The 16,354-nt window shown below is 31.4% G+C and overlaps 1 protein-coding gene and 1 long non-coding RNA gene across 2 annotated transcripts; one reads left to right on the plus strand and one right to left on the minus strand.

Annotated features, from left to right (window-relative positions):
- The first annotated feature begins 11,750 nt into the window (after positions 1–11,750).
- Positions 11,751–14,278, plus strand: LOC120580192 (uncharacterized). The gene is made up of 3 exons (XR_005645877.1): positions 11,751–11,956; positions 13,788–13,904; positions 14,076–14,278. It is a non-coding gene; the product is annotated as an uncharacterized lncRNA (long non-coding RNA).
- LOC120580191 (armadillo repeat-containing protein 7) lies at positions 14,207–15,718 on the minus strand. Its single transcript, XM_039833638.1, has 6 exons — positions 15,571–15,718; positions 15,454–15,490; positions 15,253–15,326; positions 15,083–15,176; positions 14,907–14,989; positions 14,207–14,400 (listed from the first exon to the last, which is right to left on the minus strand). The coding sequence occupies exons 1-6, from the start codon at positions 15,649–15,651 to the stop codon at positions 14,242–14,244; spliced, it is 528 nt and encodes a 175-aa protein (XP_039689572.1). The 5' UTR covers positions 15,652–15,718; the 3' UTR covers positions 14,207–14,241.
- Positions 15,719–16,354: the final 636 nt, after the last annotated feature.

The following is a 16,354-nucleotide window of genomic DNA, read 5'->3' on the forward strand; positions in this document are numbered from 1 at the left end:
TAAGAATATTCAGTTGTGAAGTAATTTGACCTCGTTCAATTTTACTAGAGTGCCTCGTATCTCATTTGTTGTCTTTTTTTCCCAATAATACTTGACAATATTGAATCCACCATTGCAAGGTGCAAATTTGCAACAACATTGTCTTCATTTTCTTTCCACTTTTCATCAGTCGTATCCACAAGTTTGCCTTTTATCACGTTTAGGCAATTATTTTTTCTCAAAATTGCCCTTATCTACAATTTCCACAAGGAAAAATTTCTCCCATTGAACTTCTCTATCTCAAATTTCGTTGCCATGGTTTTGCACCAAATATTTTTTTTTCTCAACTAGCTAGACTAGAATAATAATAATAATAATAATAATAATTTTATGATATGAAAAATCAGACTATGCTGCAACCACAAAGCATACTAAGAAGGCAAATTCTATGGTACACCCAATAAATTTGGGTGTATCGGTACACCAACTCGTAAAATTAATAATAAATGAGTTGTTTTTTTGAAGAAAAATAATTATTTTTTATCATTGACAACTAAGATAATTAAATTTTATATACCAAAAGCTTCGACGAAATAAAATATAATTTTTAAGAATTTTTATTACTCATAACAATGAATATTGATTATTTTTTATGATAAAATGTAAATTTTGTAATATGATCCTTATAAACAATGAAATTATTGTTTTTCTTATGAAATTATGTTTTCTAAAATATAAATATTGACAAATACCTTTTTATTTCATTAAAGTGATCTTTAATTTATATATTTTATGAAACAAGAGTACCGGTACACTCAAAATTGTGAGTGTATCATAGAAGTTCCTTACTAAGAATTTTCTAATGAATATAACACCTTACCAGTTTATTGCAGCAAAACCACAAACCAATAGCTCTGATACCATTGTTGGGTATCAGAGTAACAAAGTATTTTCACACAACTAAAAGTAATTGAATACACAATATTTACATAGAAATCCCTCAATAAATAAGGGAAAAAACCACGAGTCTGGTAGATAATTGATGAGGCAATAATTAGTGTTTTTAATATAATATTTGAGTCCGTTTTATTTATATTTGAGTTTATTTTATTTAAGTTTATTTTCTTTTTAGAATTATTTTACTTCAATTGCAAGTTATTTAATTTCAGGAACAAATATTCTAATGATTGAGTCTTGCAGCAAAAGAGAGAGATTTGGAGCTGATTCGGGTTGAAAATACGAAGATTCGGTGCAAAAATATAACATCCCCCAAGTCAGAGACTTGACATGACCCGTGCCACTAGCCACACGGCCGTGCCAACCTTCAGGATCACTTTTGCTGCTTTTTGCTTCCTGGGATTAGACTTCATTAACCAATTTTTGCATGTATTCTCTTATCAATCATATAGACTCTAGTTATTAATCAATATTATTACGTATCACTCTAGTTACAATAACATTAAGAATCGATACTTTAAGTTATTATTAAACACAAATTCATCTCTAGAATTTAGAGTTCAATATATGGTTGATTATCCTAAGTCTAGATTCTAAAAGTATTTCCCAATAACAATTCAAATCTATAATTTAAGCATAAGAAAACAAGGATAACATCAATATTCAAAAACAACTAAAATCATATATTGTTATAATCAAAAGGAATACATACTAATTTTGTCAATTACATCTAATCTTAACAAATGAGATTTAGCTACTCATTCTCATGATAACTTTGAATAATTGAGAAGAAAGGAAAGGAATTGACATCAAGTTGATGATTTCTCAATAAATATCTACATTTGTATCTATTAATTAAAGAGTAATTAAAATATTCATTTATTTTTTCCATCGATATTCATTAAAACATGCATCATATACCCGTGGCACATTTTATCGGCACAGATACGTATGTACGAATTGTTTTACCATGACAAATATGGACTGAGATATTAGTTTATGAGTTTATGATGACAATTACAATTTGTAACAAATAAAGCTTGAGACTGACTGCTCAAAAAAGATAATCTTAAGAATGGCAGATGTGTAAATTAAATACTAGTGAAATATGGATTATGGGGATCAAAAACTCATACCGACACCAAAACCTTCTTTCTAGTGAAAGGAACATTTTTCATGTTCATCATTAAAAGAAGAAAGAGAAAAGGAAAAGTAACAGGTACATAACAGAAAGCGTCTATTTTATTTCACGGATTAACTTCTCGTTCTTGACTACTTTCATTCAAATTCGTAAAATACATAAAAAATAAAAATAAAAAAATAACATGAATGCAATCACTAAAATGAATTTGTTAATATAATAAAGTCACAATATCTTAATAGCATAAAATAATAAAATGTATAGAAAAATGATAAAATGTGACTAAAATATCCATGCATCTAGGTATTCAACATCGACTCTTAATTAATTGAATATATAACAAAAAAATTGATCTATTAATCTAAATCAAATGAACACCGAAATAAGGTAGAAAACTAAACAACGCGCTACACTAAGATGGCTAACAAAACCATACTCAAAGATGAAATCACGGAAAAAAAAAAAAAAGGAAAGGAAACAACAAAGCAACTGATCCTAAAGAATAACTCAAAATCACATCTTTTATATGGATGAAGATTGAAATTAGCTAAAACGTGAAGCTTCACTAAAAAATTAGGGCGATTCAATGTTTTTTAAACTTCTTAATCCTTTTAGTTTTCTAGTTTTAAAGGGCCACTTATGTCAATAAAAGTGAACAAGATAGACCTTTAATTACGTTTTTTTTTTTTTTTTTAACAAATATGATCACTTTGTTGAAAAGTGTTTCCATGATCATTTACCATTGAGGTAGAAGGTTCAACAAGTGTTTATGACACCAAACATATTTTTTTATATATATTTTCTTCTTTTTGTTGTCAATTCAATCCTAATTTTAGAGATAAATATTTCATCAATAGGATTATTAATCAAGTAATTAAGTGATTTTTGTTCCAAACTATAACTAATAATACATCCATGAATCCTAATTTTAAAAGAGGTGAATTTAGATCTGCCAACTTAACAATAAATGACCACACAATCATTTTTAAATTGAGTGTGATAGGAAGATGGTAATGGTGCATATATTTTACGACTTAAAGGATTATGTGCACATTTTTACTAACATAAAGAATCAACTTAAAATTAAAAAAACAAAAGGACTAATATGGTACAAACGTTAAATTTAAAAGATACCATATAATGTATTTAACCTATATTTTTAAGAGAAATTTTTTATTTATGAATTTCTTAACCATTTATCTGAAGGTACTAGTTAACAAGACCATGTGTTTTTTTCTCTCCATGAATCATGATGCTGAATGTAGCAAAGCAATATTTAAGCATCACAAGCAGGGCCATAACATTTCCAAACACAACCCTTGCTATTATAGGTGTAATTCAATATTCCTATATAATCACGTAATTCTTTTGAAACCCTCTTTAGTAATTGAGGTGTGATTAGAAATGTGATTGCACCTATCTAGCAACTTGACAAACAGAACATGTTCCATCTTAGGGAGGCCCCATTTCTTTATATATATTCATGATTTCACGTCATTAAGCAAATGAATGGTCAAATGTGACTGATAAATCATCAATATATACCTTCTTTGTGAAATTTCATTTCCATGTTCTCACTTTCATAAACAAGTGCATATATATGAATTATCAAGACCGTATTCGCTAGCTGTACATAAGAATCTCACCTCTTTCTTTCATACGATTTTTTTTTGTTTTCAAATTATTGATTTTATTTTATTATTACACGTGTGCATGCATGTGCATGTACACTTTGATTATATATACTTCAATTTGGTCAAAGAAATTAAAGTGGGATTTTCAAAAACTCAATTGATTAATCACTAATTAAGCAAGCATCAACTTTATTAAAAATTTACTGTATATTTATTTATATGAAAATGTTTACTTGTGCCCTTGAGACATAAGTTAAGTAAGTAAATATAGAAACTTTTTTCTTAAAAGTTGTGCATTCAATGCTTTGAAAGTTTTAAAAATTATCATTTAAATATTAAATTTATTTGTTATTTCTATTTTAAGATCCTTAATCTGTGCCCTTAGAGTACAAGTTAACATGCCACTTATTTGGCTAGAACACGCTCATTAATTTTTATGTGGGAGTGTTTTAGTAAAGCTACTCCTTAGGGTGTATTTAACCACTTTTTAGTTATTGATTTGCTAAAATACTTCTTCTAAAAAATAAGTGGGTGTATTCTAGCAAATGCCTATAGGATTTACTAGAACACACCCACTTGTTTTTTTTAAAAGGTGTGTTATAGCAACATATACCTTAAGGTGTATTTATTAACTTTTTAGTTATAACTTGCTAAAACACTCCCACATAAAAACTAGTGGGTGTGTTCTAGCAAAACTATATATATATATATATGTTACTCCACTTACATTTGCACCAATCATTGTGGCTTGATCCCACTGAATTTGAACCACTAGTTGAAAAAACTAAAGAGAGAGGTACACAACATTCTCACAAATTGAGTTAATATTATCCAAAACAGTGGGTTAGGATAACATAATTAATATTAATTACGATAATAAAAAAATGAAAAGGAAAAACTCACATGATTAGTCAAATAAAACATGATGACAAAGATGCATATCCTTGTTTCTTTAGTTTTTAACTTATATATATTTTCTTTTTTAGGCTACCAAAAATACTTGTCACGACAGGGCCTGTTTATGGAGTGAAGCATATTGATGGAAAAGGTACAAGTGCTTAAGTTGTTGAGTGTTTTCACTCTTTCTATCTTCATGAAGGGACAGGTAATCACGTCGAGGGCATAGAGAGTGGCAGCGGCGTGAATATAGAAAAGCCAAGGTGGCCAAAGAGAGAGATGATAAGGTTAGTGAGAGTTTGTTGAGAGAGAAAGAGAAGAAAATAAAAGAAAGAGATAAAAAAATCTTTGATTTAGCTTTTTTTTTTTTAACTCTATTGTAAAAATTATAAAAAAAATATATTTACTCTAGCTCTATATTTTATTCAATTGAATAAACTATTAATTTATTATCAAAATTATCGCTCACATTTCAATTTTATCCCTAAATTATGTAAATATATACTATTGTCCTTAAACATATAACTTTTATCCCAATTGTTATAGATTGTTGTATACTTTAATGATTAAATTGACGAATTTCATATAATTTAGGGATTACTTATTATATTATATAATTTATGAACTAAATTGGAGAGACTATGATAATTTAGGGGTTAAATTAGCGGTTTGTTCTATTTAATTTTTTAAATATACAAAAAAAAAAAAATCAATATTACAGATAATTGTTTTCATGATGATAATATTTAGAATTTATAAATTTATATTCTTAATTTTAAAAGTATATCAAATTTGTTCCATTCTTTTCAATAATAAAAAATTTGTTCCATTAACACTGTCTATAGACTTATAAAAATAAAATAAAAAATTGGAGATTATTTTGGTCTCAATTTGTAAGAGAAATTTATATATTTTACTTATTTATTCCTTAAGGTGGGATTAATGATCATTTTACAATTGTTTTAGTGTAATTTAAACTTTATCTTTTGAGACTACAAAGTTAAACTCTTAGTTGTAAGTTGACAACTATAGAAAAAATGGCTATAGCGTATACATTTGGATGCTTAAATGACCTATTCAAAAAGAAAGAAAAAAAATCTTAAATAACAAATTCCAGAAATTTGTCAAAAAAATATTTTGAAAAACCACAAGGGTTAATTTTACTCTTTCTTTTCTAATTATGAGGAAGGTAAGAGAAATTACGAGAACAATGACTTTTTCAGTTTTAATGGTTCTTATTAAAATTGTGTTTGAGATTAAATATGAATATCTGTTCTAATTGAGAAGCTAGCAATTCAATTAGATTCAATGTTCGAGGATAATATGAGGACAATTTCAATATTTTAAATGTTATTTTTTATTTTTTATTGATCAATTTTATGTTGAACAAGTAAAGAATTTTTTTTTACATTAGACTTAGGTTTTGTTTGGGAGTTTAAAGAAGATGGGAAGGGAGGGTTTTATGCGGTGGAAAATATAGGGGAAAATGAAGAACTCTTTTAAAAAATTGAAGAGTATCCTTTTAAAGAATGATAAATTAATTATTATAATTATTATATTTAAAATATTATAATAACATAGATTATATTTGAGAATATATGTAAACCCATCAACATCTTCAAAAACCTTCTTCCAATACAATTTTCAAATTTTCCCTGATAAAAAATGTTTTTGTAATATGAAAAAGTTAATCTCAAAATTGTCACCTTGAATGTTCTCTATTTTTACCATTTACTCATTCTTTTTTCCAAAACTCTCCTTTTTTTTAAGATGAACAAAACCTTAAGTTATAATATCTCACTCTTGTAACAAATGAGATATAATAATAGTTATTAATTTAAGGATTAAAAACACAACATGCATGATAAGATGATTTAGCATGTTGATTGGTTGTCAGACACACATTTCTTAAGCACCCGCTTCAACATGTTGGCAAGGACTTTGGATATTAGTTTATACACCACATTACACGACAATCCTTCATTGACTTCTGTTGTTTCCATTTTAGAATGACAACAATGTTGGTTGTGTCTATTGTAGGGGGAAATTGATTTTCATTTAGCCAAAGTCAACTTTCTTGGAAGATATTGGGGTTACATATGCTCCAAAGTTGTTGATAAAATCCAAGACTATAGCCATATGGTATGGGGAATTTATCAGGGTGCATAAAGAACATGGCTTATTTGAACTCATGAATGTGAGTAAGTGTCATAAGTTCGATTTGATCATTTTCATCAACTACCGGTGTGAGAGCATCAATAACTCGACTATATACAATATTTTGCCCATGGAATAAATCTTCAAAATACTCTATAGATAAAGGGAACATACATGTATCATCAGTTAGTATAGTCTTACCATCTATTTCTAATGATATTATGCGGCTCACTTTCTTTCACATTGTTTCTCACGCTTGTAAATTTTTTGTGTTGAGATCACCAATCTGATATCAGTGTGTTTCAACTTGTTGCATCCAATACTTATCCTCCTGAATCAACACTTTATTCATTTGTTGTCATATGGGAAGTATGTTGTTGGGGGGTTACAATAATTACATTGATTACGACCAAAATTCAATGCCTTGCGACATTCCTCTACCTCTATTTTCACTTTGTTGTAGTTGCTTTTGCTCCATGAACTAAAATCATCTGCGCATATCTATAAACAGGGCATCACTGAATGATGGACATTAATATACCAACTCTTTGTAACAACATCATAGAACCTAAACTCCACATTCCATGTATTCTCATATTTGAACTTTTGGCAAGCTCAACTCTAACTATCTGTTCTAGATTCACCAAAATAGGATATTGGTATGATTTATCAGCGACCACATTTTCTAGTTGTGCATTGGGGAAGATCGAGTATTGGTCGTCATTAGCAAGAGCTTTATCCAATCACTCTCCAACTTCTCTGGATGTACTAATATTCAGAACTTTACATGGACATGTACAACCAGGGTTCACTTTCAACAAAATTACAAAGAATTACATACTTTGCAAACTATAGCTTATATAAATAATGTGTAAGTAATTGAAATACCTCGCCCAACTCAATTGTAAGTGGTCCTTCAATGCATGCTCTGTTAACTACCTTTCTGCAAATGCAAAAGATTCAGTCGTTGAAAGGAAAACTCTTCCTGCAAAAAAGAAAGATAATGCCATAAAGCTACTCAGACCAATACAATAATAATATTGATACTATCAAAACCTCAACTTTCAAGCACAAGAAGAATTAAAGTTAAAATAAACAACTTATTTGCAGCTTACAACGCAAAATCTTATCATGATAAGCTCTACATATGCTATTTACTATAATGAAAGGTAAATAAAGATAAATTGTTTTTGAATATTCTATAAGCTGTTTTAATAAGCAGCAAGGAGAAGTTATGAAAATAAGCTGAAAAAGCTTATGAAAAATGTCATAAGTTGTTTTCATAAATTCTTCCAAACAGTGTCACAAAATTTATGTGAGAATCGCATACCCGCGCGCAATAAGGGAGGGGAAAGAAAAACCGATAATGAAAAAAAGAAACCCTGAATGGAGTTTCTTACTGTTTCTGGCGGCCGATGACCAACTCCGATGGCAGGTTTTTGGCAGGTCAACGGCGGCGGAGGTGGTGGCGACCGACGGTGGAGGAAAAGCAGATGATGATGGTCGTGGGTTTTGTTTTTAAGTGAAAGTAAGAAGAAGAAAAACCAGAATGGAACAGATTTGTTGTTGTTTTGTTTCATTTGAATTTTTTTTAAAGGATGTGCCACATGGGACAATATGACATAGCGCCCCATTTAGAGATGGCAACGGGGCGGGTTTGAGTACCCCATTCCCACCCTCGCTTCCATGCATCCGCCCCGTCCCCAAACTATATTGTGGCTAAAAATTGAACACCCAACCCGGCCATCAATGGAGACGGGTCTCCCGGCCCTGCCCCATCTCCACCCGGAGAAAATAAGTTACACCGGAAAGAGTAAGCATGAAGAAGAATGCTTCTACTATGAGCCATGTTACTGCCCCCTTTCAGGTTGTGACTTTGTTGCATCATCAGAAGTGTTGTCAAACCATTTCAGCTTTAAACACAGGGATTCTCAAATCAAATTTTCGTATGGCCACTCCTTCATTGTCTCCTTGAAGTCTAAAGTTGAAACCATTGTTCTTCAAGAGGAAAATGATGGCAAACTATTTATTCTCAATAATAGTACTATGAGTTTAGGAAATGCAGTTAATATTTGTTGCATTGGTCATAACTCTTTTGAGTCCAAGTATAGTTATGATATATTGGCTAGGTCTGAGATATGCAAATTGAAATTACAGTCTTTTGTGAAATACTTCTAACGGTTTACTTTATTAACTCTTTCATGAGAGTGCCTTGTGATTCCATTTGGTTCTTTTGAACCACCTCATAAGCTAGATATTTGCATAACCCCCATGGTACCTCCTATCTCCTTTTCTTTTGAACCACTTTATTTCAGAGAAATTTATGGTTTGGGGATCATCCAGTTTGTCAACAGTTCCTAGTCCTCGTTAATTTGGCTGCGGACAAGGAAGCTACAACATCTCAGGTAGTTGAACATGATAAAGACTGCAGAATTGAAATTGGAGTTGGCTTAGAAATTTGTCACGAGATGAAGAAGAGCGAATGGCTGTTCTGATTGCAGCACTTGCAGCAGTGCAGGTACGGGAAGGTGCGATGGACGCGTACAAATGAATGCTGGACGAGAGTAAAGGGTTCTTGGTAAAAGGTTGTTATGAACTGCTGTCACATCTGTGTTTTTCTGCATAGTTTGATGCTTATTTTTTGGCAGCCGTGCAGCACCTGTGGGATTTGTCAGTGCCGTCAAAAATCGCTTTATTTGGTTGGAGACTATTGCAGGATATGCTTCCAGCCCAGATCGAATTACGGAGGAGAGGGGTCATTCACATTCATAACTTGCATCAACAGAGCTGCTTCATTTTATGTTTTGAGAAATTGGAATCAGCAAGTCATTAATTTGCAAATTCCACAAAGACATGTGGGATTAAATTTTCAAAACGGTTGGATGGAGTAGTGAAATAGTTAATAGTTTTTTTTATGTTTAATTCAATTGTAGCTGATTCTCTATATCATTGTAGCTGTAAACTGTTTTGGAGCGGCTTTGCACATCTTGTGCTAGTTTTCTCTCGTGATCAATAAAATTTATAAAAATAAAATAAAAAATAGCATTTGTATTATTTATTTTGGTCAACTCTTAATAAAATCAAATTGTCAAAAGTTTTGATTCCGGAAACATGGGAAAAGAGACTCTATGAGAGTGATGTTGGCGCATGAGAAGTGCAGCCGTTATGGTGGAGTAATGTGGTGGGCTGGTGGCACCGCCAACCACGCCTGCCTGAGATCAGCGGTTCTATCGGTGGTACAACACTGATTGCAATAATATATAACTTGAGACAATTTCTTAGAAAGGTTTGCAAAGAAGCTATCTAACGTCAATTTATAATCAACACAAGCAATATTTGTTTAAATCAAGTCTAAACATTACTGCCCATTGTAGATTGATTCATAAGCCTTAATCAAATAAATGAACTAGAGTGGTGAAAATCATGAAAAAACATGAAACAAAATTGGGATAAATTTCTAAAAGGAAAAAAAAAAGGAAAATAGCTCTAGGGAAAGCAATAAGCAATAGCAGTCAACAAACAACTACGGAAAGCAATCACCAATTTGAGCACCGATATTTCATCAACATCAAGTACTTGCTTCTCTGTGCCATAATGGGGCTAGACATGGCAACAAACCCCACCCTCGCCAGATCCGACCGTCCCCGCTCTGAATTTAACAGGGAAAAGCCGATTTAACCGGGTGCGGGTGTGGGGGAAATTTGGATTTTTAGTACGGGGGCGGGTCCAGATGCAGAGATGCTTACACCCACCCCGCACCCTCCCCCGCCCCGCACCCGCTTTTTAAAATTTTCTTTGTTAAACTTTATAATCTTATTTTCATAAGCACCAACCTATTTTAATATATTATTACTCTTTAGAAACATGTTTATTATAATCATTTTGCTTTTTTGAAAAAAAAATTATTAGATAAATAATTATTCATATAATTATTGTGTTTTTGTTGGTAGATTCTAGGGTGAGGTTCTATTAAGTCCCTCATCGGTGTACTATTTGAATTAGCCGTTAATGAAAAAAAAATGTACATGATAACTTTAGTCACAAATAACACAAGATTATGCTTTTTCTCTCTAACGCTCCATGAAACCACCACCGGTTCCAAATCATCATCTTCTCCCAAATCACAAAAATTTAATCCTTCATTCTCTTTCAGTTTGTTTCCCTTAAAAAATGACTGGATTCAATAAATTTCGTTTTACCACTCTTATCTTCCATTACCCATCCGTCTTGTAGGCTTCTTTTTTAATATTAATATATCTTGTCAAAGTCTTAAAATTTTGTTATGGGTACAATGAATTTTAAGAAATTTTCAATCTTCTCTCAAAAAAAATAAAAGAAATTTTCAATCTGAAACTGATTTTAATGTGAAGTTTTGTGACCATGGATACAATGAATTATGTTGGTAGTGCTAAGACAATCAAAATCCCTGATATGCTAACATTTATTATGGTTGTTTCCAACATTTTCAATACGAGAGGAATTGGGTGAAAGAGGCATAATAGATCAGTTTAAGAGAGAAAAAAAAAATATAGGCTGTGTCGAGTGAATGGAAAAAGAGCAGCCGCAGGGAGTCAGGGGGAGAGAAAAAGCATAATCCAGTGGTTTGTCACTAAAGATATCATGTACCCTTTTTTTATCTAACAGTCAATTTAAACGGTACAACGGTGAGGGACTTAATAGAGCCCTCACCCTAGAATCCACCGTTTTTGTTGCTATGAAAAAACGAAAAAATATGCATTTTTTAAATATTTTATAAAAAAAATAAAGATTTTGCGCACTACTACAAAATATACATTTAACATCAAGGGGGTTTTAGTTTTCACATCAGCACGGAAAATATCTAAATGGAAAGATACACACTATGAGTTTTTACATCAGTTGACATAAACACATTAAGGGAATTCCTAATAGCATATAATATTTACATAAGTACATAATTGAAATGAAGGGAAAAACACGCGGTGGCATTTTTGCAATTTAAGTGAAAACTTTGACTAACTTATTCACATCAGTGGTTAGAAGTTAGAACTACCTGAAGTCAAAACAAATTTTCACCCTTATCGTTTCCTCCATCTGTAAAACGCATCACACGTTGTATCATTTTCACTCAATCAAAAAACGCTCGCTTTGCTGTTCAATCGGAACACTCGCCGTCCAAGCCCTTGGCTGTTCAATCGAATCCTCTCAATCGGTGAGTTCTCTCTCTCTATCTCTCTGAATTTTCAATTGAAACTCTAACCCCTTTGTTGTTAAAAAAAAAATCGTGAAACCCTAATCCTTTTCAAACAGTGGAACACGATTTGAATATGAATTGGGTTTTATGAGTTTCACGTGTTTGTTGGTTTGTTTGTCAGATTTGATGAAATAAAAATTTTGTAGCTTAAATTTTGAACTGGGTGTTCTTATTGAGGTTCAGTTGTTTGTTAGATTTGATGAAGATACAATTGTACTTTTTTTTTGCTGCTTGAATTTTGAATTGGGTGTTTTTAGGATTTGTTTAGTTTTAGGTTTCAACCATATAAAATGGTTAGGGAAAAAAGAGTCAACTACTCTGTTTAATTTTTTTATCAGTAGCAATGGAGTTCAATATTCTGGGATTTACAAGTCCACTTGACATGAAATTAAGAACAAAAGAAAAAAAATTATGCCATGAAATTAGGAATAAGTTTTAGTTCTTTGTACCTTGCTGCAGATTTGTTACTTAGTTTTATCAGGACAGATTTTAAGCCATTAGTGTAGCTCTATTATTGGAAAGTAGTAATAAGGAATAGTCTATATAATGTAAATACATTGTACAATTGTCACCATATAATGATGTTTAAGATATTTCCTTTCAACTAACGGTATATTTTCCCTAGTAAGTAATAACAACCAGAGTAGGAGATGCCTGACAGGACAAGTGACTTGAAAATGTAACATATATAATTAAATTATTGAATGAGGAATTGAGTGTATTTAAGGTACATATGTGATATATTGAGTACTCAGGCTTAATTTCTCATGTTTTTTAAGGATAGAATATAAATAAGCATTTAAATAGGTTTTAGAGGAAGACCTAAGAAAACCATTCGAGAAACCATTAGAAAAGATTTAGAGGTCAATGAGTTGGATTCAAATATGGTTTTTGATAGAACACTATGGTGGCATTTGATCCATGTAGCCGACCCCACTTAGTGGGATAAGGCTTGGTTGTTGTTGTTGTTGTTGTCGTTGTCAGGTATAACTTCTCAGACATAACTTCTTCAGGGCACAACTTGAAATAAAACTAGAATGCTGGGATGGTTTAGTTTGAAGCTGTAGCGTTTTAGGACCTTGACACTTGACATGTTCACTTGTTTATCATGTTTGTTTATCATAAGAGTGTTAATTTCTCCTATTATATTTTAAATATTTCAATGTAATTGTTTTTATGATTGATGATTTATTCTGTAACAAATATGATAAAGGGATCCCTTTTAGATAGTGGTTCTGTCTTTGATAGAATGTAAGCTTGTAATCTTCATGAAGGTTGTCTATTACAAGCTGAGCAGCTTCCATGGAATTTTTGTGGAGAGTTTCAGCTTCGAGCAGTTGTACTTTATTCTAATGTTCTACATGATCAGTCCAATAAAACAGGGGTAATAACAAAAAGAAAATAAATTGTTATGAATGTCAAACTCTTGTGCATGTTGGTGGCCTGACTAGTGTTTTTAAGATTGTAATGGTCCTTTTAGTGATGCATGTAGTCAACCCCTGCTTCCAATTCTGAGTGCAGAAAACTCAAACCTTGGGGTAGTTTCAAGTATAGATCACTCTTAGTTTTGTAGATTTTCTAGATGTGATTTTCTTCTTAGTTTTCTATTTAGTACTATGTGTATTTGTTGTTCATCTAAATTAAGATTTAGGGGCTATAGTTGAAAAATGAATATAGGATATTTACTTGCAGAACTTCTGTGTAACTGCTGCACACCGTCCTATTAAAGAGATATTGGAAAAGAAAAAAAAAGGTACAATTCTTTATAATGGTGTATTAGCAGTATCAGTATGCTAGGTTCTCTGAGCTTGTCCTCTGAATCAATAAATATGACGGAGCTTCTACAGTGGAATGAACTCTATGGTGAAGGTGGCTCAGGAGTTAAGAAAGCACTAAGCTATTTTATGTGAGTTTTCATATCAATTTGGTTAAATTTTAACTTAAATCATTGATGATTATTTAAGTTGTAACTTTTTTGCTCTATGTAGCTTATGCTTTACCTTCAATGCAATTATGTTCTGAGATAATCCTAAAATACAACAAAGGAACATTTTAATTCCTTTATTTGATTTAACAGATAGAGGCTCAAGAATAGAATTGAAACGAAATCATCTTATCTGCAGGTGCTAGAAGTACAAGTAAGTCAATCTTATCTGCAGAAGTGATAAACCATTTATATTAACATTTTGGGTATAGTTTATTACATTGTGTTATTATTAGTTAGATACTTATTAGTTAGATACTTATTTATTTTTCCTTATTTTATATAGATGAGAAAGTAGAAATACAAAAAAGATAAGTTTATTTACAAGTTTCTTTCCACTTATGATCATAATGAACCATATGTTAAGGCATCTAGATTCATTACAGATGTAATAAAGCGCCCCGAGTGCATAATTTACCTGATCAGATAAATACATTAGTTGTTTATCAAATTTTTAGGGGATCTTTTATGGAAGTGAATTAAAATTAGAACGTACAAATCAATGTAAGAAACATTATGTGCTAAGCAATTTTTGAGAAATCAGGTATTACTGATGCAAATTAAGTAGTATAAGGGTACACAATAACATATGTTTCTGATAAATCAAATAAAAAATACAAAAGTATGTTTCAAATAATTAAATTTCACATGAACAATCAAACATATTTTTCATATATAAACATTAAGAAGTTATATTTAGTGATGACGTAGCAAACACAAATTATGGTAGTATATAACTTGAGCATGAGGGTGTAAAAAGGTGTAGACAAGAAATTTTGAGAATCTGGTTGTTCATGATTTGGCATTATGCCAATATCCCTTTGGCCTACAAGCTCAAGGGTCTGCATTCTTCAACTTGAGATTCAAACAAAATCCCAACTCAATAAAATGAAACAATATCAACAAGCAAACTATAATCCTTACAGTGTTCCTAACTGGGCTTGATAAACATTGAATGATAAGAGGAATCCCACCAACTCCAGCTACAATTGTAGCGTTGGCTGGATCTGCAAAAACAAAATATTTTTATTTATCAACTAGAAAAATAACTAATCAGATAGAAATCACAATACCGTGAAAGGTACAACAGTCAGAATTACCAACACAAGAATTGCAGATCCCTCCAACACCAAATTCTATAATCTTTTCATTGGGTTCAGTTACGCAGTCAAGGAAAAGTTCCAAAACATTTAGCTGCAATTATACAAGAGCATCTTAGTGTTCATAATGTGCATTTTCCTTATTGCAAAGACAATTAGTGGGTCAATACCTGGCGCAAGAAGTTAAAATTGTAAGGATCATAGGCAAAGTTGGCCAAATTTGCCAAAATCTTCTCTTTAATTTCTGCAAAACAAACACGAGAAACACCAACAGATAAGGAGATGGTAAAAATAAAGAATCCTACCAAGTACCAACAAAGGTGCTTGAAAGATTGTTTAATTTATAGCGTTGATTCAAAGAAACAGCATACCATCCTCTGATGAATTCTGAAACTGAGTCACCAATTCCTGAAACAAACGTTATTCATATGAGGTTCTCACACAGAAAAATCATCACAATACAAACAACCAAAAAGAAGTCAAAGCACCTGAAGGTATTGCAATCTGGAAGTACCATATCTTCCGGTCCGCTCTTGTTGCCTTTGGTTATTGGTGAACATGGATGTCATTTTTCGTCTAGTCAATAAAAGTAAACACTGAGGATTGATTGATTGAATGAAGTATTATATTTTACACTATTCAAATTTATCCACCAATAATCATAATAAAAACAATATTAACTTAGCAAAATGTTCAGAAAATATAGTTTTTATTTATAAGTAAAATCTATAATTTAGATAAAAGATAGAGTTATATCAACATGGATCAAGCATAGAAAAAAACACAAAGAAACTCAAATATGAAATCCAATGAATCAACGGAAACATAACGAATAAATATCAATACATTTGTTTTCTTAAAATTAAGGGAAAAGAGTAAGAGGAGATAGTGGTGGTTCAACAGGTAAACAAATTCCAAATCAAGAGTTAAAGTGGGGTTGGGTTTCTCCCAAGCTTGAATAAAATGATATCTGGAAAATAAAACATCAAAAGATATTCTCCAAACGTAATCAAAATGACAACCCATTAAAATCAAGTTCCAACAGTAATCAAAACAGAAGTAGATATGAATAAAGAGGTGAAAGAGAAAACAGGGGTTGGTGTTTCAGATGATAATGACATTGTTGAGGACACAAGCAGAGGTGAATCTGAAAACAGATGTAGAGGTGACAACAGAAGGTTTAGGAGAACAACAGTGAACAGACCCGTCAGTTGCAGCCCTTCTTTGAAAATACCAATCTTCGTCCTCAGAAATGGAAAAGAAGAAAGTTTT

This window comes from Medicago truncatula, chromosome 4 (assembly GCF_003473485.1).
Source record: "Medicago truncatula cultivar Jemalong A17 chromosome 4, MtrunA17r5.0-ANR, whole genome shotgun sequence".
NCBI classification, from domain to species: Eukaryota; Viridiplantae; Streptophyta; class Magnoliopsida; order Fabales; family Fabaceae; genus Medicago; species Medicago truncatula.